This window comes from Sciurus vulgaris (genome assembly GCF_902686455.1).
Source record: "Sciurus vulgaris genome assembly, chromosome: 10".
NCBI lineage: Eukaryota > Metazoa > Chordata > Mammalia > Rodentia > Sciuridae > Sciurus > Sciurus vulgaris.
This window is the reverse complement of record NC_136470.1, coordinates 77,389,728-77,415,734: the sequence shown is the minus strand read 5'-3', so window position 1 is coordinate 77,415,734 and position 26,007 is coordinate 77,389,728. Positions and strand designations below refer to the sequence as shown.

At 41.8% G+C, this 26,007-nt stretch overlaps 1 protein-coding gene across 1 annotated transcript; it reads left to right on the top strand.

Annotated features, from left to right (window-relative positions):
- Window positions 1-1,146: 1,146 nt before the first annotated feature.
- Window positions 1,147-2,784, top strand: LOC306670910 (sentrin-specific protease 5-like). Its single transcript, XM_079155950.1, has one exon. It carries the CDS (start codon window positions 1,165-1,167, stop codon window positions 2,728-2,730), a length of 1,566 nt encoding a protein of 521 aa, XP_079012076.1. The 5' UTR covers window positions 1,147-1,164; the 3' UTR covers window positions 2,731-2,784.
- The last annotated feature ends 23,223 nt before the right edge of the window (window positions 2,785-26,007 follow it).

Here is a 26,007-nt window from a genome sequence, read left to right as displayed (position 1 = left end):
ATGCATGAGGTCCTGAATAAGGCTATGGGTTTGATCCTGAGTTTGGGGGGAGGAAAAGAAAACAATTTCTGTCACCTCAAAGGACTTTTAAAAAGGAACTGAGGTACGTATGTTCATCCTTTATTATTGTTCTGATAGAAAACTGATATACAGTAAGGAGATTCTCTCCCTTGCCCTTCGGAAGGAGAAATTTTCATAAATTTTTAGCAAGCTGAAATTAGAATATTGGTTTCTATTTGTATGTCAGTGTTTCTTTCGCTCACTAGTGGCTGATACCTAAAACCTTCAATAATATTAGATCTTACTAAATTGAGGGTAAATTGTGTTTGCTTTTAATTGCCATGCATTCCCATCTCCCATCCCTTATCGTTGTGTTTCTGAAGTTCATGTGTGGATGCTTGTGTTGCTTACTGTCCCTTATATTCACTTGACAGACAGAATAACTGGGTGAGAGCACCTTATGGAATCCTTTTCCTACAGAGTCACTCCAGAAAGTCTTTGACTGGCAAGGAGGAGCCTGTTCTCTCTTTTGAAATAATGATGTCATGTATTGATGGAGTATCTACCTATGGATGACTCTACAGAGCAAAGGTACTTTCCATTTTAAATTTTTGCTGTGTGAAACAAGTTGTTTTGCTGTGGGCAAGTTATGAATAAATAGATATGGGAGCTGGGGATGTAGCTCAGTGGTGGAGCACTTACCTGGCCTGTGTAACACCCTAGTTTCAGTCCCCAGATATTTGGTTCCCTTTCCATTCTCCATTCTTCTTTTTGTGAATGAGAACACAAAATTTGGATAACTTGCTTAATTTCACTTAGTTAATGAGAGGCAGAGCCAACACTTAGGAATTCTGACTCCCTGCCCTATGACTCCATCCTGAGAAGTGATTTTTGAAATTGATTTCTACCCAAAGCAGGTGTATGTAAGTGAGATCTTGTTAGAGTGCTCATGTCTTCCCTCTTCCCCAATTTTCTTTGTAATTAAATATTCTTCATGTAGGACTTTATTATTCAGTTACCCTAAATTGAAATATGTTGTTATTTAAAATTTGTTACCTTGATTTCTGTGAATGCCTTCATGACTTTATCTTTAGATTGATATGTAATATTTCTTTACATTTTCTTCTTTGTAGCTACATGCAGATCTCATTATGCATCAGAAAAATGAAGAAACAGAGGAAAATTCTAGGGAGGAAAGGAATCCACTTAGTCTTTTCTAAGAAATGGAATACTGGGTTTGGAGACTTTAAGAAATTCTACTTTCACCAACACTTATGCATTCTGAATACTAAGTTGGGAAGGCCATTTACTTGGAATAGACAGTTGAGTCATTTCCAGTGTCAAAAGAAATCTCTTCAAATCCAGAAATCATGGATTCAGGATGAATCCTTTTGTGCTAAGACCAAATCCAGTGTGGCTACTCAGAATCCTAGTACTTTGTCATCTGAGGTGAAAAGAAAGGACACTAAACACTTCATTTCTTCTTCAAAGAGTCTCCTAAAACTCCATGCAGAGAAGTTCCTATCATCAGCAAAGAACTCAGACCATGAATACTGTGGAGAGAAGAGTCCCTTGAAGGCAGTCTCTGGCTTGCCAGCAAGTAGTGCATTAGGTCAGACCAATGGTCATAGATCTAGGACAGAGCCACAGGCTTCTGAGTTTCCCATGAAGTTCATTGGGGAAAGCCAAAGTCCAGGTGAGAGTGGCAAGATTGTGGTCACCTTGAGCAATCATAAGAGAAAGCGTTTTTGTTTTGGCTTCTACCAAGGGCTACAGCACCACAGGCGTGGGGGGCCCCTTATTCCAAAAAAGTTCCAGCTTAACCAACATCGAAGAATAAAAGTGTCTCCTCTGATGATGTATGAGAAATTATCCATGATTAGATTTCAGTATAGGATTCTCAGATCCCAGCACTTCAGAACAAAAGGCAAAGCTTGCAAGCCAAGAAAAACCCAGCGAAGCTGGGTACAGAAGGTCACTGGGGACCACCAGGAGACCCTTAGGGATAATACTGAGGGTGGCAGTTGCAATCCATTTCCTTCCCCAGAACCTAAAGACCCTTCTTGTCAGCATCAGCCACACTTCCCAGCTATGGACAGCAATGTTGTGAAGGGAAAGAACTCCCATTTGCCTGATGGCCTCCCTAAAGGAAGCCCTTTCTTGGACAAGGAGCTTCATTTAGATGAAGCATTCCCTGACCAACAGAATGGCAGTGCCACATACACTTGGGACCAATCACCTTGTTCATCTCCTAAGTGGGAATGTACAGACCTGATTCATGATGTACCCTTATCAGAACATCATTCTAGTAAAACGCTCACTTCAGAAACTGAAAATGAAATTATGACTCTGGATCAGGAACATCGGACAAGCACTGTCAGTGATGACAGAGTAAAGCGATCAGTGACTGGAGCAGATAAATCTGCCAGTAGTGTAGAGGGGCCTGTGTCTGAAGAGACTGTTCACAATGAGAACTCCTGCCAGATGGAGGAGGATGGATCTTTCAAGCAGAACATTCTTAGTTCTAAGCTGCTGGACCACCCTTACTGTAAAAGTCCACTGGAAGCTCCCCTGGCGTGCAGTGAACTCAAACTAGAAAATCAACTGGGCGCTGCGAAGAACAGTCCAAAAGCATCTCCAGTGGATGATGAACAGCTGTCAGTCTGCCTTTCTGGTATGCACTCTCCTTTATTCTCCCCCAACCTCTGGCCCACACTTGCTGTTCATTAACTTATCTTAGAAGAGTCCTGTTTTTCCCTCCCACACAATGCTTTCCCTTTTACCAATTGGATATTTTTTTTTGAGGCCTTTTATATTGCTGTATTTTGTAGATCTCCACAGTCGGTTTCATGAATCCTTGATTGCTTGATGGACACTTAACATTGATTTCCAATTGTTTCTTCTTTAACAGTGAAATGAAATTCTTGATGCTTACACATTTGTTTCTGTAAGTTAAATTCCTGGTACCAGAATTGCTGGTGAAAGAACATTCACCCTTAAAATTTTAAGAGAACTGTGAAATTATCTTCCAAGAAGTTCAACCAGTCAGCTTTGCCAGTCTTATAGATTACAATGAGAGTTTTAATTTGGCATTTTTAGTTTGGACACCTTTTTATTTGTTGAACATTTTTTGTTTGTGCATGATTTTCCTGTGTCTGTTTTTCTATTAGAATGTTCCTATTTTATTTAATAGATAAGAAGGTCCTATGTACCAGCCACTGTGCTGGTTCTTAAGAGTGTGGCAACAAACAGGATACACTGACTTCGCTCCCCCTCCACATTCCCCAATACTGGGGATTAAATCTAGGGGTGCTCAACTACTGAGCTATACCCCCAGTCCTTTTTATTGTTACTTTGAAACAGAGTCTTCCTGAGTTGCCAAGGCTGGCCTCAGACTTGCAATCCTCCTTCCTCAGACTCCTGAGTACTTGGGAGCACCACTACATCCAGCAAGCTATACTGATTTCTCCATCATTTTAGTTGTAAAGATGTTAAATTAATTTCTAATTGTAAATGTCATAAGAATCATGCCTCCAAAGGTTAAAAGTCTTCAATAGCTCAAACTATTTGTGGTTTTGTTTCACAGAAAATTTTATTTTATATAGTAAAGTATATTTGTCTTTGACTTTATGGGTTCTAATTTTTACATTGTGTCTTTAAAAGCCTTCTCTTGTCAAAGTTTGCATCGGGCAGTGAATTGGCATAAACATTTTAAAAGACAACATGACACTTAGCAGTCTGTGATCCATTCACCTGCTTGAAATTTATCCTAGATATAAAAGAGGACTAATATATTTATATAAGGGCATTTTTTGTATTATGTTAGTAATACTCTTATATAAACTTACACTGACAATCAAAACAACAGGTTTCTACTGAAGCATAAATTTAGGCCCATTCAGGAAATGATACACATTATGCAACTTTTTAAGAATATTTTTAGGGCTGTGGATGTAACTAAGTGGTAGAGGGAGTGCCTAGCATGTGTTAGACCCTGGGTCAATCCCCAGCACCACTAAATAAATATGCTTGATTAGTATTTTTAGATTGAAAGATGTCTATATAAAATTAAAATAGCAAGTTTCCAAATGTTTTGACTTAATTAAGTTTGTAAAATAAACAAAAGACACATAGAGGGCTAACAAATCTTTTATTTATTTAGGTACTATGGATTTAATCCAGGGGTACTTTACCACTGAGCTACATCTCAGCCCTTTTTATTTTTTATTTTGAGACAGGGTCTCACAAAATTGCTGAGTTTGGCCTTAAACTAAAAAATCCTCCTGCTGAGGCCTCCTGAGTCACCATAATCAGAGGCTTATGCCACCATCATGGCAGCAAGTCTTTAAGTGAACTGTTTCTTTTGTTTATACTGTCCTGAAATAAAAATGAATTGTCTTAATAAGGTCAGCCAAACCATAGTACTTAAACCGGAGAAAAAAATAGCTTTTATCAACAAACACGGATCAAGCTTTATGAATGTAGCATTTCCAAGTATGAATATGGCATATAGTAAAACTATATTTCCATTACCTGAGGAAATAGGAATTCTTACAGAATACCATTTAGTGACATACAATATAACTTGTTATTTTAGTAGTCTAAAGGAGAAAAATCATGGCATCTTAGTAAGTCTTGAAAAACCTGTTAATAAGATTCAACTTCCCCCTTGATTTTAAATTTTTCCAAAAACTAGAACTAGCTGGGCACTGTGGCACACATCTGCAACGCCAGCAAATTGGGATGGTGGCAGGAGGATTGCAAGTTTGAGACCAGCCTCCACAACTTAGCAAGACCTTGTCTCAAAATAAAAAATTAAAATGGCTGGAGATGTAGCTCTGTGGTAAATCCCACCTAGGTTCAATACCCAGGGCAGTACCAACAAGTAGGATCAAAGGAAATGTCCCTCACTTACCTTTACTTAGTAAAGAATATTTATCAGAAACCCATAAGAGTTCCAGATTTAAGTGGAAAAAGTTAAATACATGGAACCTTCTCTTCATAGAAATTATGAAAAAATGTTTTCAAAGCACAATCTATCTCCATGCTCAAAAATGAGGAGAATTTTGGTGGAAGAGAAACTCAGAAGCTTCCACAAGGCAGAAAATAAAGAAATGGTCCAGAGGGGCAGAAGAAAATCAATGCAGGGAAATGGTACAATACTGAAGGTGCTCATTTCCTCTAGTAGATGAAAGGAGAGACACATAGTAAAAGACTGGATAATTGGAAAAGTTCTACCTGTGCCACATATTGGCAAAGAGGACAACTGCTGTCAAATCAAAATGCTAAGAACAGGAGACGGGACATTTGTCCCCACCCTGTAACACCTGGCAAGCATCACCACTCCCACTGAAAGTAGTACAGGGCAGAGCACCAGCTACTGCCCACCACAGTCCCTTACCCTTAGCACGTACCCAAGTAGAGGTGAGTTCACAAACCTATCAATCTGAAAAGAGTCAATGCAGTCAAAGAGACAAATTTACCACCTAGAAGAAACAAACCTGAGTCATCAGGATGAGCACAGCCATCAGAAGAGGAAACAGTGTAGGGCAGTGGGCCTTGCAGATACTCCTTTAATTGACTTCTGTAGTAACCAGAATTGAGTTCCATGGGGTGCTAAATACTGGCTCTACCATAACTCTCACACTCCTTTCAGTTGATTTATATATTTGTTTAGTGAGTTGTACTTATGGAAAACTTACTGGAATTTCATAATTTTAGTCAGTACTGCATAAATTGATGAAATGAGCATAAAAAGAAAATTACTCCCTTGAAAAACCAAGTGGACTTTTTTCCCCTCTAGTGATCCTAGGATTCAACCATGGACCTGGTTCATGGTAAGCAAGAATTGCCCATTGTCCAGCCCCGCCCCCCCCCCCTTTTTTTTTTGAGACATGGTCTTTCCCAGTCTGGTCTTGAACTTGGAATCCTCCTGCCTCAACCTCTTGAGTAGCTGTGATTAAAGATATGTCCCACCATACCTGAGTGAAGTTGAATGCTTTTAATGACCATCACTAGTTGTAATAGTAAAGATGAATACTGAGTTACAGTTGTATAAGACAATTATAAAATATCTGAGGTAGAATATGAAAATTTAGGATTCTGTACTCAGATTACTTGCAAGGTCTTTTGCTCTTTCATTTTAAAGAAGAGCTTAAAGTTATATCTTCTATCTCATTGGTGAATCAGGAGATGTTGGGATGGGAACTGAAAAGTATTAGTCTTCAGATTGAAAGGATTATGGCTAGGGTTGTAGATCAATGGTAAAACACCTGTGTAGTATGCCTACGGCCCTGGGGCCCATCCCCAGTACTGCAAAAGGAACCAAATTAGAAAAGATCAGTAAATGCAATCAGGATTTAAAAAACACTATAAATTGTGTTTAGTGGAATTATAGAACATGAAGGATTAAGAGAAATAATAGGAATAGTTCTGTTTTGGAAGGAAAAGCACTAGATCCTGTTCCACAGTACATTCTGGGTGAATTGAAATTTTAAATAGAACCAAATACAGAAAACACTTTGCTATTTTTTAGTGTGTTGATGAGGATAGAACCCAAGGCCTTTCCCCTGCTAGATAAGCCCTCTACCACTGAGCTATGCCCCTAGACACACAAACTTCTCACCGATGATAGGGATTTTCCCAAAATCCTTATGCATGCTGAGCACTTGCTCTACCACTGAGCTTCACTGTCACCCCCAGACACAAAAACCTTGTAGACAAATGTTTACAACATGATGGTTCATATTAGCCTCAAAGGAAAAATCTAAATGTCCAAATCTATCTATATAATGGAATGTCATTCTACCATAAAAAGAAATACTGATACATGTTTTTATGCAGATGAATCTTGAAGACATGTTAAGGGAAAGAAGTTAGATAAAAGACCTCATAACCTTATTCCATAAACTTGAAAATGTCCAGAAAGGACAAATGCAGTAAAGTAATTATTGCAAGGACCTGGGAAGAGGGAAGAATGAGAAGTGACTACTTATGAGATAATGCAAGTGTTCTAGAATGAGGTAGTGGTGATGTTCTGAGTTTGAGTTGCAGGGGTTTTTTTCCCATTTTTTATTGATAGTATACATAATTGTGGAATTTGTTACATAGTTGTACATGCACATAGTCTAACTGAATTATACTCTTTAAGAGGGTAATTTTTGTGGTGTGTGAATCATTTCCACAAACTGTGAAAAGAAACATATAGAAGACCATTTTTTAAGAAATTTAGGCTGGGCATCCTGGAAAGGTAGCTCAATTGTACAGCTCCTGCCTTGGGCCAGGCCATGGGTTCCATCCCCAGCAATGCCAAAAGAAAAAAAGTCTAAATCGACAAAAATTTTATTTATGGAATACAGCGTGATATTCACTTGTATTTATTGTGTTGATTCAAGCAAATTAACCTACCCATTACTCACACACTTTTCTTGTAGTGAGAACATTTACACTTTTTTCTTTCTTTCTTTCTTTTTCCCCCCAGTACTGGGAGCCAAACCCAGGGACATTCTACCACTGAGCTATATTCCTAGCCCTTTTTATGTTGAGATAGAGTCTTGCTAAATTGCAGAAGTTAGCCTAAAATTTGTGATTTTTCTACCTCAGTTTCTCAAGTTGCTGGGATTAGTCATATGCTACCAAACCTGGTTTAAAAATCTGTTTTCTAGTCAGTACGGTGGTGCACACCTGCCTTCCAGCACTCAGGACATTAGTATAGGAGGATTGCTTGAGCTCAGGAGTTTACAATTGGGCTGGCCAACATAGTGGGACTCCATTTCAAACAAAACCCCCACAAAACCTATTGTCAATTTTCCATGGTGAGGATTAAATCCAGGGGTGCTTTATCGTCGACCTACATTCCCAGGACTTTTTTCACTTTTTATTTTGAGACACAAAACAATTCTCTTGTGATTCTCTTGCCTCAGCCTCCTGAGTAGCTGGGGTTACAGATATGCACCCCTGTACCAAATTCTATTATTAGCTTTCAAGTATGCAATAAATTAACAGCAGCTACTATACTGTACATTATATCTGTGAAACCTACTCATGTCTAACTGAAACTTTGAAATTTCTGACTAATACACTGGCCTATTAGAACTAATAATAAGTAAGTTCCCTATTTTGTGGAATAACTTGAGGTGGAATTGGTATTACACAGGCTGGTGGGTTTTCTCTCCTCTCATCTCCAGCCCTTGCTAGAAAGCCTGCCAGGTCAGTCACTATGATCATTACTGTTGCTACATTTTAAGGATGAGAGAAATGCTAGATGCATTACTCAATGTCGAGGAGCCAGACACTGTTGGTTCCTGAGTTTGGGTCTCCAGAGAGCGATGCTCTTCCCTTCTAGGAGGGATTTGTCTCAGCTCCTCAGAGCCTCCCCCACACCCCAGGAAAAATGCTTCACTGAACCTAGAACAGACATGCAGAGCAGCTGTAAGAAGCAATTAAAATATTTATGAGTATATAACAAGTCTGGGGGTCCTAACAGGGGAGTGAGGACTCAGAAAAGAGAGGCCTCCATGTGGGGCTCAGGAAATTTGAGTTGCAAGCCATGGCATCAGAGGGTGCGAAGTGGTGAATGGAAGACCAAGTCTCCTCTGGAGGCCTCCTGCTCTGCACTGGGCTGATGAGAAACTAAACACAGAATCAGGACAGGGGCTCTTCTTAACCTCCACCCTGCATCTCACAGTCAAGTTCCTGGGCCCCTGAAGGCAGGACAAAGGGAAGGGCTGGCACCACAAGTCACTGCAAGGGCCTTTGAGGGGCAGTTACCCACCTCACTGCACTCCTGATGTTCCTCTTCATATGTTTCATATGGAATTTTCAAGTAAAAATTTCCATTAAAAAATAATTTCCTTTAAAATATTATAAACTACAGGACTAATTCTCAGTCCTCATTAATAACTGAGGAAACTGAGGTCCAGTAAGGTAAGGGGCTGGCCCAAGGCCAACCAGAAAGTTAGCAGTGAAATCTTTTTTCTTTGTCTATCAGGAGACACCTGGGTGTGCTCCAAAGTACTGAAACCTGGACCCTGCACCCTCTAGGTCCATACCTGCTCCTTAAGCTACAAGTGCTTCAGCTTCAGGGCCAGCCTGACCTCAGGGGCTCCCCCCAACATATGTGTAACCCACAGACACCCCTCTCCCAATGCACAGCTGCTTCTCCTCACCTCCTGGAAAGCTTCAACCTTGCCACTCGCTAGGGGTCCTGCCCACATGTGTAGAAACAGAGTTGGAGATGTGGGCCCAGGGAGGTCTGTCAGATGGTGTGCAGAGGAGTGTATAGGGCGTGCAGGGACTGGATGGGATTCCACTCGGTTCCTCCTCTCTCTGTAGCCAGACTGCTTCAACATATACCTAAGGAGAGATGTTCCAAATGCAAGGGGTCACTGCCCACCTTGGCTGGGTCTCCCTGACAACACTCACACCTCAGTTTGAAAAGCACAGAGCCCAGGACTCTCATTAAGGAGCCTCATCTAGGCTGCAGTTCTTGGGCAGGAACCTAGAAAGAAAGGAAGAGGTAAGTTCCCAGAGGCCCAGAGTGCTCTGGAAAAAACCCCAAAGGAAATGACCACTGAGTTTCAAGGTCTGGGAGCTGAGGTAAGGGACCAGGGAACAAGACACATCTTCACTTTGCCCCACCAGCCTAGAGTCCACCACTTGAGCCTCTGGTTTATGAAATCACTTGGGTCCCAGTGGTGTACAAAGTGTTAAATAGCAGTTTCTGGCATAGCCCTGATCAAAGGCATTGACCCCTGCAGGAATTTGTCCTGGAGGGAGATGGGGATGGGAGAAGGAACCAGCAGGACCGGGCAAGGTCATTTCCCAGGGACCCTAAGTTTGTCAGTTAAGCCAGGGTTCAACTCAGTCCTGTCGCAAGACTCCAAGGGCAGGGAAGCCCAAGAGTGACCCAGGGCCTCCCTCCATTCTGGGCTCCTAGGACAGTGACCTCCCTGGACCCACTTGTGAGCCCCTCTCCCCAGACAGTGCTGACACTGCACCTCCTCTCCTGCCTTCCCAGGGCTCCCTTGTCACCCTGCACCTCCCTCTGCAGCATCCTTGCTGCCTCCATTGGCCACATGTCCTCCCACCATGTCCTTCCAGACACCTTTTAAGATCCTCCTGGTGCTGCTCAACTGCTCCAAAGACAGTGTCACCACCCTATTCCCACTTCACCTTTTCACCTCTCATTTTTTTCTAAAATTGTGCCTTCGTTGAATTTCACTGTCTGGGAGGGCAGTGGCAATGGGGAGCCCCAATCATACCTTCCTACTCAAAAATCACATGGCCTAGGAAAATCTGGACTGAAGGCCTTCAATACACAATGCAGTAAAGGTCAAGCTCAAAGGTCAGGTCCCCCCAGGACACTAACTGCCTTCTGCTCTACTTTATGCCACTTTTCTCCTCCCTTCACTCCATCCATCAGCCTCACCCCCTCTTCCTCCCAGATTAGGTTGATTCTCACCCAACTTCAAGAGTTTTAGCTAGCGACTATTCTGTCACATGGGAAGTGCACTAGCAACACCTGCCCACCCCAACTCTCCCATGGCCCATGCATGAAGACTTTAATCTTGAACACAATTTTCTACTAGAAGGAACTAGGACTCTGCATTAGCACAGCTCTGGAGTATCACACCATGTTCAAAACAACAGGAACCATTGTGCTCTATGAGGTTCTGCTTCCTTTAAGGTGTTCACAGCACTTAAGAAAGTAGTATCCTACCAGGTGCAGTGGCACATGCCTGTATCCCAGTGACTTGGGAGGTTGAGGCAGGAGGATCACATGTTAAAGGCCAGACCCGGCAACTTAGTAAGACACTATCTCAAAACAAAATGTACCAATGATTGGGGATGTAATTTCAGTGGTAAAGCACCCCTGGGTTCAATTCCTAGTACCAGAAAAAGTAAATTAATAGCAGAGCATTAAAAAATTACAAATTTTTTAAATAAACTACTGATATGAGCAACAACATGGATGAATCTCAAATGCATTGTGCTAAATGAATGAAGCCAGATGAAAAAGGCAATGACTCCATTTATATGATTCTGGGGTGGGAGGAGAGGGGAGAGGACATAGGTAGAAAAGGTAAAACAAAAGATGAAAAGATTTTCTGGGGTAATGAAACTGGTCTAACCTTGATCACGGTGGAGAATGCAGAATGGTATCCATTTGTCAAAATCCCTAACTGTAGACTAAAAAGGATGAATTTTGCTGTTTGTAAATTATTCCTCAATAAACGGCTTAAAAACAAATCCTACCATGGCTCCCAGGTTTTCACTTCATCAAAACTAAATTCCACGCTTGACTTTGTGGGCAGTCTTAATCTTGACCACCATGGGTCAACCTCATTGACCATGTCACCTTGTGCTTGAATTACAGCCATTTCCTCATCATTCTGTTAACACCCTCTTTGGGGTTTCTGTACCTTTTTTTAAAGGTGTGACTCTCACAGGTAATGCTCCCTCCTGTCCTCTGCATCTCCAAAATCATACCTAGGATCCATAGAGTGGCATGTCCTACTCTACCATGCAGGCCTTTCCAAACTGTTTCCTCCAGTCTGCTCTATCACTCAGGACTGACCCCCTCCCAGTGTTTGCCAGTGTTATTCTGATTGCAGGTTGCTCATCAACACAAGCACAGGATGTACTCACTACTATACCTATCCCAGCCTAGCACACAGTAGGTTCTTGATGTGATGCCCTCAGGAGGGAGAATGACCACCTAGATCCAGTGGCAGTGGAGATCTGAGCTGCGTCTTAAGAGGTGAGTCTGGAAGGACTCATGAGTCATCATCACTGCCAAGAGCAATGGAGAAAGTGCAGAATCCCAGAGGTGCAAGGTGCCTCCGCACAGCCAGGTATCCTGGTGCACACACTTGGCCCCCACTTGCCTGACCCTGGTAGGTGTCCTGTGTGGTGCTCACTGCCACACCCTGGATCAACAGCAGCACAATGAGCAGCAGCAAGAGGTATAGTCATTGTAAAGCTCCATGAGGGATAAGAGGCAAAACCGGAGAGAAAGGTCCTCCCTGGCCCCGCCCCAGCTAACTCCACCCACCAACTTTTCCTACCTGGACTTGGACTGTTAGTCCAGTACACCCAAATGAAACCTCACTCCACCATGCAGTCCTCCAGCCTTCATTATCCCACTTGTAGCCCATTAGATTCTTAACTCCACAGTCAATCCCATCCCACCTATCTCCTTGAACCCACTGGCCTTCAACACATCCATTACAGGTCCTCTCAAATGACTTTTTTAAAGCCCCACCCATGTCAGTCCCACCCTTGGTTACCCAGCCTTTGGCTGTCGGCTTCTCCCTCCCTACAACCCTTGCTGTTCCCAGTGTGGGCCCTTGGGACTGTGTGGATATCCATGGCTTTGTCAATAGAGAAGGCTGTGTGTCTCATGCACACCAGGAATATCATACAGATAACCAGCAGGGCACCCATGTGGAGGTAAAGGGACTCAAACAGCAGCAGGAAGATGTGAAAGTTGTGATGACTGATGCAGTTATTGATCCACTTGCAATGGTGGTCAAACTCCTAGGGGAAAGGAGGTAGGACTCCAGGGTCTATCTGGCCTAGCCTCCTCATCTCCAAATCCTGCAATCTCACCCTCTAGGCTGGCTTCTCTTGGCCCTACACATGCACTCCCATCTCCAGGGAGAAATTGGCATTTCCATTGTTAGAACACAGTTAGGACAGCCATGGCTCATCAGGTCACCTGTTATGAGGTCTTCAGAGACAAGACCTGCCTGGTGTTCCTTGAGCAGGATTTATAATAACTCTGGGCCCCTATTTTCTCAGACACTGGATAAGGATGAAAAGAACACCCTTGCCCAGTCAGACTTCTGCACTTGTAAACCTGTGCATGTGTACACATGAGAGGAGAGCACTCAGAAGTCAGGAAACCCTCCAACTTGGACACCTAGAGGTTGACAGGCAAAGATCCCCAGAGTAAGGCAGCAGCTGGACTAAGGGTCCGGGTATACAGTATCATCAATCCAAGAGATGGGACAGGTGCTGCCTTTCTTTCCCCTTACTCCACCTGGCTCAGCACAAATGTAATGCCCTTTGTATATCAGTGAAGCCAGAACTGGGGACAGGCAGTTTGTGTAGAAATAGGGGATCAGGTCATGGAGGCCATGAAAGTCATCTGCCTCTGGAAGTTGGAGACTGCCCCTGGGAGAATGAAATATCAAGGATTTCTGGAGTCCATTGATTACCAAATTTACCTGTGCTTATCAGGGACTACAGGCAAGGAGCTGCTAATTAATGCCTCCTGGGCCCTTTTCTGGCTGAATCACTTTTGCCCTCCCTCTGCCCATCTCACCTGCAAAACTGGGCCTAGTCCTATAGGCAGGAAAGAGAGATAAGGAGGGAGAGAACTGGAGAACAAAAGAGACCTTAACCTATAGAAGATGTAGGGCATGCTCACTTCAGGGGATTCTAGAACATCAGCCATGGCCCCCTTCTCCCTCCAGGGAGAAGTCTGTATTACTACTTTTAAATAAAACCTGCTTAATATGCTTGCCTTAGCATGCTTCTCTAATGTTCAAACTTCAACATTTGAGGAAGCAGAACTAGTCACCAATAAACGGTGGTATTATCAGCACCTGTGCAAGCAAGGCCAGCCTCTCAGGACAGGTACAGACAGAGGTAATATGTAAGTGACTAAGAGTGACTGAGAGCCACTTTTACCAATCTGGGAAGGTGATCTAATACCCACCTCTGACTACCTTATGATGTGAGGTTCCTGGTTCTGGCTAGGTGCCTGGTGATGAGTGGGTGAGTGGACAGGGAGGAAAATTATTTACCTCCACGCAGATTTGCACCAGGGACAGTGCAAGGTCCAGGGAGCCTGGCATGGGAAGAGGTTTGGGCAGTGCCAGGGGGCCGTTCCATCACTTTGCTGCTTAGGGAAGCCCCATAGCACTGCTGGGAAGAAGAGTGGGGAGGATGTGGGCAGAGGAATCCTGGTCCTTGTGAAGACCACTCAGATGGGCTGGCAGTCAAGAGAAGGAGGTTTCCAGCCAGAAGGGCTCTTTACAGAGCTCCACCCTTTGTAATAATGAGCAGTGCTTGAAGTCATGTGTCAAATGGGAAGGCAGAAGAGTGAACAGCCTGGTTTATGAGCCTGCTGGCCTCTCTTGCCAGCCTGCCCCAGTCCCCCCTTCTAAAACAACTGGAAAATCTCCAGAATTATGTTTTTTTCACACCTCAGTGGCTTTGGAAATGAAATGCCAGGTCCTAAGTAATGACATGGAGAGAAGGGATCCTGAGGCTATAGGTAGGGTTAGCACTTTAGAAATCACCCCTGTAGGCATCAGCCCTTGGGGTGCCACCTCCTTCTCCCAGGGTCTTAGGCCTTACCTCAGTGTAAGACAGCAGGATCTGAGGAATTGAGAGCAATCAGACTGCAGAAAGTGAGGACAAAGAGAAGGCCTTTCGCCATAGGAAAGGCTCACTCCCTGTTCTCATCCATCCACTGAAATTGGAACCAGACTCAGTTCTAATCTGGGGCAACCCATAGCTCCCCATGAGGCCTGGCTCACCAGAGGTAGGACTCATAGACATTAAGGACAGATCTAAATATCCAGACTAGATACAGACCATGGAGACTCCACCAAATATTACCAACCACCTGTAGTTCTCTAAATGTATCAGGCACTGATGTGCTTGCACATCAGGTTCCCTCTAGCTATATATATATATATATATATATATATCTCCTTACTTTCCCTCCTGTCCCTCTCTCTCTCCATTTCCCTTGCTCTGTACTATCATTGTCTATTTTCCCTTCTATCTCTTTGTAAGAAACGTGACAGCTTGCATGGACAACTCATGGGAAAATGAAGATGAGGCCACTGCAGTTGACCAGCAGCACTGCATTTAAGGCAGAAACCATTCAAGGCTTGGGAAAAAACAGAAATATCTGATTGAAGATTGGAGTGGGGCCATGACATCCTTTGAGAATGGCTAGGCCTCCTGTTCTCAGAGAAATGAGAGGCACCAGTTACCTCTTCTGGGTTAGCACCCAAAATGCCATGATGACAGCAGGGAAGGAAAGAACTATCAAGTGTGATGTCACAGAGGTTCTGGAATGGGGGCTGTGGCTTCTTCCAATGACTTCTGAGAGCAACCTTCTCCTGCCACCACATACACACTTGTAGACTGGGACATCCTGTTCATATGATGTTGACTTTGTTGGAGTTTGTGAAAATGTGGATGTGGTTTGTCCCCCAAAGGTTGATAGGCTGGAGGCTTGGTCCTCGGTGTGGCAGGGTTGAGGTGTGGTAGTGTGAGGTAATTCAGTCACTGGGTATGATTCCTCCAGAATGGAGTAATGTACTTCTCATGGGCCATTAGTTCCTGTGAGAGTGGGTTGTTGTAAAAAGAGCAAGACTGGTCCCTTCCCAGTTTTCTGGCCATGCAATCTACCACTTTCATTTCCTCCCTCCATTATGCCATTCACCTTGTTGTAATGACCCTCACCAAAGTCCAGTTGCAGAGGCTGCCAAATCTTGGACTCTGAGCTAAACAAACCTCATCTCTTTAAAGTACCCATTCGTGTGTGTTTGGTTATAGCAATAGAAAGCTGGATAATACAGAGGAATATAACGTGGTCTCTGGGGAGATGGCATGGGGAGAAGTTTGGTGATTCTCATCACCATTTTGGGTCCAGTGCTAATTGAAGAAGACAGTGCTCATTGCTTATCCTAACTCCACTTCTTCCATTTTGTGTAACAAAGTTCCAGTTTGGGGAAGGAAGTAGCAATCTACCCAACTAAATAACTTCCCAATTTCCCTCATTTCCTGGGTGGGTTTTATGACACAATTCTGGTTAAAGAGACTGTGTGTAAATGTCTATGGAGGATTTCTGGAAAAACTTTTGCCTTTTAAATAAAAGGGAAGATGATACATTTGGCAGAGCTCTGCTCCCCTTCTTTCTGTCTAGAAGCTAGACCTGCTAACTGGGGTGCCACTTGGTACCTTTAGGCATCAAGTTGAACTACCCAGACACAACTCATGATATGGTTGAGTCTCTCTTGTATCCCTCTCCTGCCTCCCCCTGAGCTGCATATTATGAGACAATAACTGGGTTTCTATTACACTGACCTGTGTCATTGAATTGGCCACTGAGCACCTGAAACCCTTTGAATTTGGCAGATTCTTACCACCATAAGTCTTGGTGAGAAGCAGAAATCATTTTCCCATCCCAAATGGAGCTAAAAATGGCCAAAAAGTTGTATCTTCTCTCCCAGTAATCACAGAGGTCTGTGATCCAGGTGACTTCCATTTCACTGTAATACTGCTACCACACAGTGACTAAGAAGTCTGTGTGCCCAAGGTTCATATGTAGAGACCCCCTTTTCTTGGACTGGGGATTGAACCCCGGGGCACTAAAATAGCTCCCTATCTCTTTTAATTTTGAAATATGGTCTCACTAAGATGTTGGGGCTTGTTTTGAACTTGTGATCATCCTGCCTCACCCTCCCAAGCCACTGGGATTACAGCCTTGTGCCACAATGCCTGTCCAAGGAAATTAAATTGATTAAAAATAGATCAGGGCTGGTGGCATTGAGACTGGGACAATAGGACAGTCAGTGTAAATAATGAATGATTGGGTCAGGAAGATGGAGGCTGATTCAAAAGGAAACAAACGGCTAATATATCCAGAGCACTTCCACCACCTCCAAACTGTTGCCAAGGTTACCCGACTCCAGGGAATTGTTCCTGCCAGCAAGGATCTGTTAATGAGCACCCCCTGGACAGCTCTTTTCCTTACTTTCTGGGCAGATATGGAAAATAGGGAGAGGTACATCCAGGATGACTCCCTTCCCACCTTTTGGTCACATAGGCAGGATGGGAGGAGTGGGACATGAGAAAAAAATCCAAAAATTGATAAAAGATACAGGACACCCTCACTCCTTTGGGCACCAGCTCTGGACCCCCTTCTCTCCAGAGGACTCTCTCTGTTCTGTCCTTTAAATTAAACCTTTTTGCTCTTGCCTCAGCATTTCTTGGGTGTTTAATCTTCAACAACGGTGAGAATAGGACCCAATACTGATTTTCAAGACCAGTTTCAGATGAGCTCTACAGGAATCGTCACCAGGATAAGCTCCTCTACACCTCACATCTTTCTGAGATGTACTTTTCTTTCTTTCTTTCTGGAGGACAAAAATGGGCACCTGTTGGCTAATTAAATGCCAACATTTAAACATTAGAAGCTAGACCTGCTAACTGGGGTGCCACCTGGTACCTTTGGGCATCAAGTTGAACTACTTGCAGTTAGTGCAAGCCACCATTCTATAAGATTTGAGTGACAGGATTCATGTCCTAGGTGGCTCTTACTCATTTGTCCTGTAGGTCAGGTTTGTTGAGCTGTGCCAAAGCTATATCTCATTATCCTACCCAGGCTTGGAACATGTGTGGTGTGAGTACACAGTGTCTTTATCCAGGTCTGCCTTTGAATGTGTGGAGATGAAAAAAGGGTTGGAAAAATTTCGAGATTTTGACCAGGGCCCCTCCCTGGTGAATCACAAAGATTCCTCCCCTGACTCCATTCCTGATCAGCCTTATGGGTTCTCATGGTGACTGGTCAATGAATAGGCACTGTGTGAAAGCCCCAGTGACACACACTTCCAGATGTGCCAAACTGCACTCTTCTGCACTCATTTCTCCTGAGGATTCCCCTACCCTCACCAGACTCCAGCTATTGAGAGAGGGACATTTTACATGGAGTGGTGTGTACAGAAATACCTGGGTTCCCTTTGTTTACATATTAAACTTTTCCAAACCTATAGGGATCCTCCCCATGGTTGTTTCTGTGCTCCACAAGATTCTTTGGCTGCAAAAGGGAGGCATTTTCAAGTTACCCCTTCCAAAATCTTCACCCAGAAAAGGGCACTAAGTGTTTAATGACATTAGATGCCCTCCTTACCCTCTGGAGATTCCTTTGGTCCACAGTGTCGAGAAATATAATCCACATAGGTGATTTTCCCCCCATATTTTCATATTTGGAGTTTATAGTGGCAGGAGAGGTCAGTCATGCCTCTAAGTCTGAACTCTCCAGTGTTTTTGGCATGAGACAAAACAAAGGTCCTCGTTCATTCTGCCAATGATGCCAGCAATAGATTTGGCAGAACCATGTGGTGAGAGACAGGTTTGCTGGCCATCAGAGGCTCATTTGGAACATCCCTAAAATAAAATAATGGAGTTTTCTCTGGTGCAGCACCTGAGCTCTTTTCTCATACTCAGATGAGAGTTTCATTTTCAACAGTTATGCCTGGTTCACCACCAGCCTACATCCTGAAAAAATTGGGATTTCCATACTTTTAGAGGGGAGCCTTGTCCTCAAAAAGGAGGGGTGTAAACTTCTAGCCACTACAGGCTCTGGGAGCTATGTGCTCAAAATGTGCCTCATTTTCTTCTGCTGCTAGACCTGGGAAATGACCTAATCATAGTTGAAAGAAGGAGATGTCTTATAATTTTCTGCACCCAACCTGGCCTACCAACTGGGGGAATGAAAACTGGTCTCTGGAGGAAACATAAACTATAGGCCACAACTTAAGAGATTTATTTTGCAAAAGAAAACATAGTTTAAATGCCCTATGTCTGAGGTTTTGCCTCTCAAGCTCAGAACTGTAACTTCCCTTACTTTTTATCCTCTGCCAGATCTCTATCTGGCTTACAGAGCTTGCAAGACCTACAAGATTTTCAGAGGACCAGTTTGATACCAAAGGAAAAAAATAGTGTCACTTTTAAATTCAAGCTGTGAGTTCTAAATGGCTGCTCTTACACTCTACCACCTGCTTTCTTCCTAAACACTATAGCACAAGAAGGAAAAGCAGAGTGATCTCATATATATAAGCCTTTTCCTTGAAAATTTTTACCTAAGAATTTCAGGACTCTCACATTCTTTAGATACCTGAAATGACTCATCTGAACCAAAAATGCACTCTGATCTGATAAAAGCATTCTGCATGCTCCTTTTCTAGAATAATTAACAGCGTTATTTTTTTAGAATGCCTGCTCTTTTATTTTCTATATTTTTAAGTTCATGGTTTTATGATAAATTCTAACCCACTTTCAACATTGCTATGATTTTGACCTACTGGTAGCTTGTGGTTTTTGTCTATAAAACAGATTCCCTACCTTCTGCAAGGGGTCAATGTGTGTGGAGGCAACTTGGTCACTTCCCCTTGACCCACCGGCAAATAAAATTTCCATGTGTTGCTTCAAGATTGACCCAGTGATTTATTTCTAATGTGCCACAACATTTGGAGGCCCCATGAGATTGCCAGAGTCAGGGTTGTGGCTCTTGGGTGAACAGGGATTCAGGATCCTCGGACACAGAAAGGGGCACCCTCTCCCTTTCTTGTTGCAAGGGTCTAGAACCTCTGTGGCAAGTGATTCAAGTCTACCTGTGATAGAGTGTCTGGTATGGTTCATGTCTATAATCCCAGAGTCTGGTGTGGCTCACACCTGTATTCCCAAAATTTGGTGTGGCTCATGCCTATAATCACAAAGACTCTAGAAGAGGACATGGAACTGCATGTGTTTGGAGGTACTTCATTTGTTCTCTCCATTTGAAAGATGTCGGGTGTGGCTCAGGCCTGTAAACCCAGCACTTTGCAACAGGGTGTCTGATGAGTCCCCATGTTATTGGCCCAGAGACCCCAGTAAATAAACCGTGATGATGATCTGGGGCCTGGGGTTATGGAAGAGAGTGTCTGTCCAATGATTTTTTCTTCTTTTGTTTGTTCTGTTTGTTCATGTCCATCTGTCACTCCAGCACCTACTTTCCTTTTATTTGGACAGATTGAACTCGTCAGCAACTTGCTAACCCACCATGTTCAGACTTGAGACATGCTCAGCGCCTTGTCAAATTCTTGCCTTTCACCTTCCTATTATTTCTGCCTATTGGTTTAATTGTGAGTCTTACCATGGGAAACCTAATCCAAATCTGGCCTGATTACCGACCAGAAATAAAAATAAAAATAGTTTAAAAGCCCTAGCTCACTAAAGCTTGCATTAACATGTAAAAGGGTGCCTACAGGCTCAGCAGCAGACCAAACTGAAACTAAAGAACAAAAAAGGAATCAGTTCAATTTCTCCCTGGCTGCAGAACAGGGAGAAAAAATGATTTCTGGGCTTTCTCTCTCTTGCTCTCTTTCTCACTTCCTTCTACTTTAACAAAATAATTAGTGACCATATCAAATTGTCCAGGACTCTTTGTTTTTTAAAATTCTGTATTTTTTGAACTCATGATTTTGATCCAGTGTGCCTAGATTACTGTGTTTTTCTGTTCAGATCTATTTTATTCAATTATAGAAATTTTTTTACACTCTGCTTTGTTCAGAGGCCAACTTACAAGGGTTAGCTTTCAATCTTTTCTAAAAAGCTACAAGGCCTTGTTTGTTTTATGTATATATGTACATTTCTAGTACAAATACAGAACCCAATTAAGTAAAAGATAAAAATGACTGTGAAGTGTAAACATTAGAATTATAATTAATGTTTTAAAGTTAAAATAAAGGGGCCAAGAAAACCAATATTTGGCTCTTGCTTTCTGAGTCAGCTTGAACTCCAGGAACAAGGGGACTTCTCTAAGAGCTTTGAAACTCTGGGACACATAACTCCTAATCAGGGGGATTACCAGGACCCTAAAAAAGAAAGCCAATCAGTGCACATAATGCAAAAGAGGAATGTCATTGGAAAAGGAAGACATCCCTGATGCTTCCAAGGGAAGCCACATGGTCAGTGAGACCTTGACTTATCTTGGTGGATGGCACTAGTGGAGCTGAAAGGCTCCTCACAAATTCCCCAAGAGTGACCCCTGATACCCAAGGGAACTCAGATGACTCTTAATAGATAGGAACAATGTCAATTTAGCCAACTTGATCTTAAACACCTAACAAAAACAGTTAAAACCAAAACACAGTCATTCTGGACATTTTAAAAAATAGTTACTATAATGTGACTTAAGATGTACACTTGTGTTAGCCCCTGTATTAGTCAGGGTTCTCTAAAGGAACAGAATCAACAGGAAGTATGATTATAAACAGGGATAATAACATTCCCCATTGCAAAATGTGAATAAGATTTAAGTATTTCTACATTCACACATATATTTTTATGAATATTTGTTTCCTCATATACATATTTATTCCCCAACCCTGACCCTAGCACCACCCAAATATACTTCCAGCTCTTAAATTCTGCCAGACACAGTTAGGTAATTTTGACTTAAATCATACAGGATTAGATGTAAGTATTTGGGCATTTTTGCTTATATTCTTTCAATTTCAGTGTACAATCATTAAGGTATTCATAGATAAGTGTGTATATCATTAACATATCCATCCCTCATATCTAAAAACTTAGAATCATATGACTGTTATTATAACATTCCTCATTGCAAACAGTGAACACATAAAATAAGTTTTCATACATGTTTTCACCTATATATCCTTATTATTTATGTGTCCTTATGTACATATTCATTCCCTCATCCTAAAACTAGCCACACCTAAATATATCTCCAGCCCTAATCCTGCCATATACCATTAGCTAATTTGACATAGCCATACAAGATTAAAGATTTGGGGCATTTTTGCCCATATTCTGGACATTTCAGTGTACACTCAAGATATTCATGGATAGGCATATATATCATTAACATAATTATCTCTCATATCTAAAAAATTTGAATCATAGGACTGGTATTATATCATTCCCCATTGGAAAATTGAACACAGATTTAAGTTTTCCTACATGGTTTCTCCTGTATTCTTATTCTTATGCATATTTGCTCACATTTATATTCATTCCCTAACCCTGACCCTAACCCAACCCAAATTAACTTCCAGCCCTAATTCTACCCTATACCAATAGCTAAATTTGACTGAAGCCATACAGGATTAGATTAACTTTTTTTGGTGCTTTGCTTTATATTCTTGGTATTTCAGTGTATAATCATTAAGATATTCATGGATAGGCACATAAAATGTTAACATATTCATCCACCATATCTTAAAAATTGAATTCATATTACTGGCATTATGACATTCCCCATTGCCAAAGTGAACAGAGATTTAAGATTTTCTACATATTTTCACCCATATATTCTTATGAATATTCATGTTTTCTCATATACACATTCATTCCCTAACCCTAACCCTGACCCCACACAAATATAACTCCAGTTTAACACTACACTAAATGGTAAAGTAATAATTAATTAAGCCATACTGGAGTATATAAAACATTTTGGACATTTTTGCTTATGTTCTTGAAGTTTTAGTGTACAGTCATTAACATATTTATGGATAGACATATATATCATTAACATATGCATCCATCATGTCTCAAAAATTTGAATACTAAGACTGGTATTATAACATCTCCCATTACAAAAAGTGTATACACATTTAAAGTTTCCTACATGTTTTTGCCCATATATTCTTATGAATATTCATGCTTTCTCCTATTTGTTCCCTAACCCTCACCCTAGCCATGCCCAAAATTATATCTGGCTCTAAAACTACCATACAACATTAGCTAATATTAATTGAAGTGATACATGATGAGATGTAAGATTTGGGGCATTTTGGCTTATATCTGGTAATTCTAGTATATAATCATTACAATATTCATGGATAGACATATATATCATTAACATATACATCCCTCATGTCTCAAAAATTGGAATACTAAGACTAATATTATAACATCTCCCATTGCAAAAGGTAAATTCATTTTAAAGTTTCCATATACATTTTAACCCATATATTCTTATGAATATATTCTTAAGAATATATGAACCCATATATTCTTGTTCATGTTTCCTCATATACATATTAATTTCCAAACATAACCCTAGCCCTACCCAAAATTACCTCCAACCTTAATCCTACTGTACACCTTTAGCTTAGTTTGACTTAAACCATAAATAATTAGATGAAAGGTTTTGAACCTTTTTGCTTATATTTGTGAAGTTTTTGTGTACTATCATGATATTCATGGATAGACATATATGTAATTAACATATGCATTCCTCATATCTGAAAAATTAGAATTATGAGACTAGTACTATATCATTCCCCTATTGAAAATGCGTTATGGGACACAACTTAAGAACAGACCAATCACCACTGAGAAGTCCAAATTTGAGAGTCTTTATTAAGCCGGCCTGCTGACTGTCTCACACAATGCTCCAAAAAATGGCTATTGGGAGAACAACACAGACCACAAGAATGTACGGGTTCTTATTCCAAAAATCTCATCAATCATAAGTGTCTGTTGCTATGATTCAAAATTACAAACCAACATCATGAGATCATTAAAAAAGGGGGAAGCAGGTCACCTAGGTACAAACTAAAGACTGATTACTAATAACCACACAATTACTGTTTACATGGTACATTGGTTAGGAGAAATAGAGATCAAAAGAGAGCATTTTTTTATTACACAAGAATTGTCATTTTGTATTGTTAAACATGTCACATTAAGTAACTAATGATGGCTACAGAGGTGGGGTGTTCCCATGGGAGAAATGTATTTCCTACATAACATGGAGTCTCAGAACTAAATGGAGTCTGTTTAGTCATTTCCCTTATAGTCTGGCCTATAACATTCTCATGGAGCCAGATCTGTCACCCCATCACAAATGTGAATACTTAAGTTTTTCTACACATCTTCTCCCATGTATTTTTATCAATATGAATATTTGCTTATATATTTATTCATTTCCAAGCCCTATTCCTACCCCACCCATAATAACTTCCAGTCATAATCCTAGAGTACAATAGCTTATTTTGACTGAAGTCATAAAAGATTAGATGAAAACTTTAGGCTGTTTTGACTGATATCTTGTAATTTTAGTGCATAATCATAAAGATATTCATTCAAAGGCATATATATCATTAACAAACTTATCCATTATATCTAAGAAATTGAATTTGTGCAACTGGTATCATACCATTCCCCATTGCAAAAAGTCAACACAGATTTAAATTTCCATACATGTTTTACCCATATATTTTTATGATATTTATGTTTCCTCATATATATATTCATTCCTTAACCCTAACCCTAACCCCACGAAAAATTACTTCTACCCCTAAGCAAACTATATTGAGTTATCTAATTTTGACTTAAACGATGCCGAGAGGGGATCCAAAATAGCGGTCTAGAGGGAGGCTGCGTTCCTTGTCACTCCACAACGCCAGATTCAAGCGGAGGATATCTGTTTCTCAGTGTGGCAGTTTTTGCTGCTTATCGATCCCCTGCTCTTTACCCCATTTGTCTGCTGTGATGACCTGCAGTCTGCCAGCATATCGATGCCGTTTTTGAGAGCAGATTGCTCACTGTCAGGCATCTATCATCCGCCATTTGCCTGCCTCTCGCCTGTCCATCGCCTGCCTTACCCCTATCCATCACCCAACACTCGAGGTTCACCTCCCAATCGTCCGACAGCTGCCAGCAGACTGACCGCAGACTGCCAGTGGAGAACCAGCTGCCTGCTGCTGCCTGGAAGTTCACTGTCACAGTACCTGCAGGTTTGATTACACGTGGCTGCCGCCATTTTGAGAAAACAGCCAGGCCCTGTAGGACCCCTGGTGGGACTGACCGAGTCCTGTCTCCAGGAACCCTCAGCCCGACCAATCACTTCCTGCCTCTGGGGCCCTCATATCAACTGACTGCTCCCTGCCGCCAGGACCCCCAGACCACTGACTGCGCCCTATCACTGGGACCCCAGACCGACTGATTGCACCCGGCCTCCTGGATCCCACAACCACACCAAACACACCAGACCTCCAGGACCACTGCCAGACCAACTGCATCCTGTCTCTAGGACCTCCAGCTGACCACGTCCACCCCTGAGCTGCAGTTCCCCATTTGCCAACACATTTGGAAGCCAGAGCAGCCATCTTGGATAATCCTGGAAGCCATAGCTCTGATCTTAGGGTGGGGCAAATCCCATCCTGCGACGCCTGCTGGAAGCTTGAAGCTCATTCTCAGGTACCTCTCATACATCGGGCTACTGAACAATGGGAGGTTTCATTACAGTATGACTATTATACAGTAGATTTTCTTTTTCTCCTTTTTAAAAAAAATTTAAGTTTTTATTTCTTTACGTTTCTTGCTTTCTTTTCCTTCTGTTTACCTGTTCGCTCAGAGTCGCTTTCTCCCTTATTTACATGATGTTATTGTCCCCATAGGGGATATTTGGTCTAGGATTGCATAGCGTCTGGTTTGGGCACTGCTAATATTGATCTCCCCTTAAAGAAAGGGTTTTGGACACCTATAGGGCCACTATAAGCCTATAGGGGGATATCTGCAATACCCCCAGATCTGCAGCGCTAGAGGGGAAGATATATGAACAACATGAAAAAACAAGGGAAGAAAGTGATCCAAACAAATCTAGATTCTATAGTAATAGAATCCAATGACAGTATGGTAGAAGAAATGTCAGAAAAGGACTTCAGATTATACATGATTAAGATGATTTGCAAAGCAAAGGATGAGACAAGAGAGCAATTGCAGGCAATGAATGACAATACCAATAAGCTGAAAGAGCACCTGCAGGAAGCAAAAGATCATTTCAACAAAGAGATAGAGATTCTAAAAAGCAAAAAACCAAATGGAAATCCTTGAAATGAAGGAGACAATAAACCAAATAAAAAACTCAATGGAAAGCATCACCAACAGATTAGACTACTTGGAAGACAGAACCTCAGACAATGAAGACAAAATATTTAATCTTGAAAATAAAGTGGCCCAAACAGAGAAGATGGTAAGCAATCATGAACAGAATCTCCAAGAACTATGGGACATCATGAAAAGACCAAATTTAAGAATTATTGGGATTGAGGAAGGCACAGAGATACAAACCAAAGGAATGAACAACCTATTCAATGAAATAATATCAGAAAATTTCCCAAACCTGAAGAATGAAATGGAAAATCAAATACAAGAGGCTTACAGAACACCAAATGCACA

What these genes read in the sequence shown, in the direction of transcription:
- LOC306670910 (XM_079155950.1), top strand. Translation starts at nt 1,165, where the DNA reads ATGAAGAAACAGAGGAAAATTCTAGGGAGGAAAGGAATCCACTTAGTC.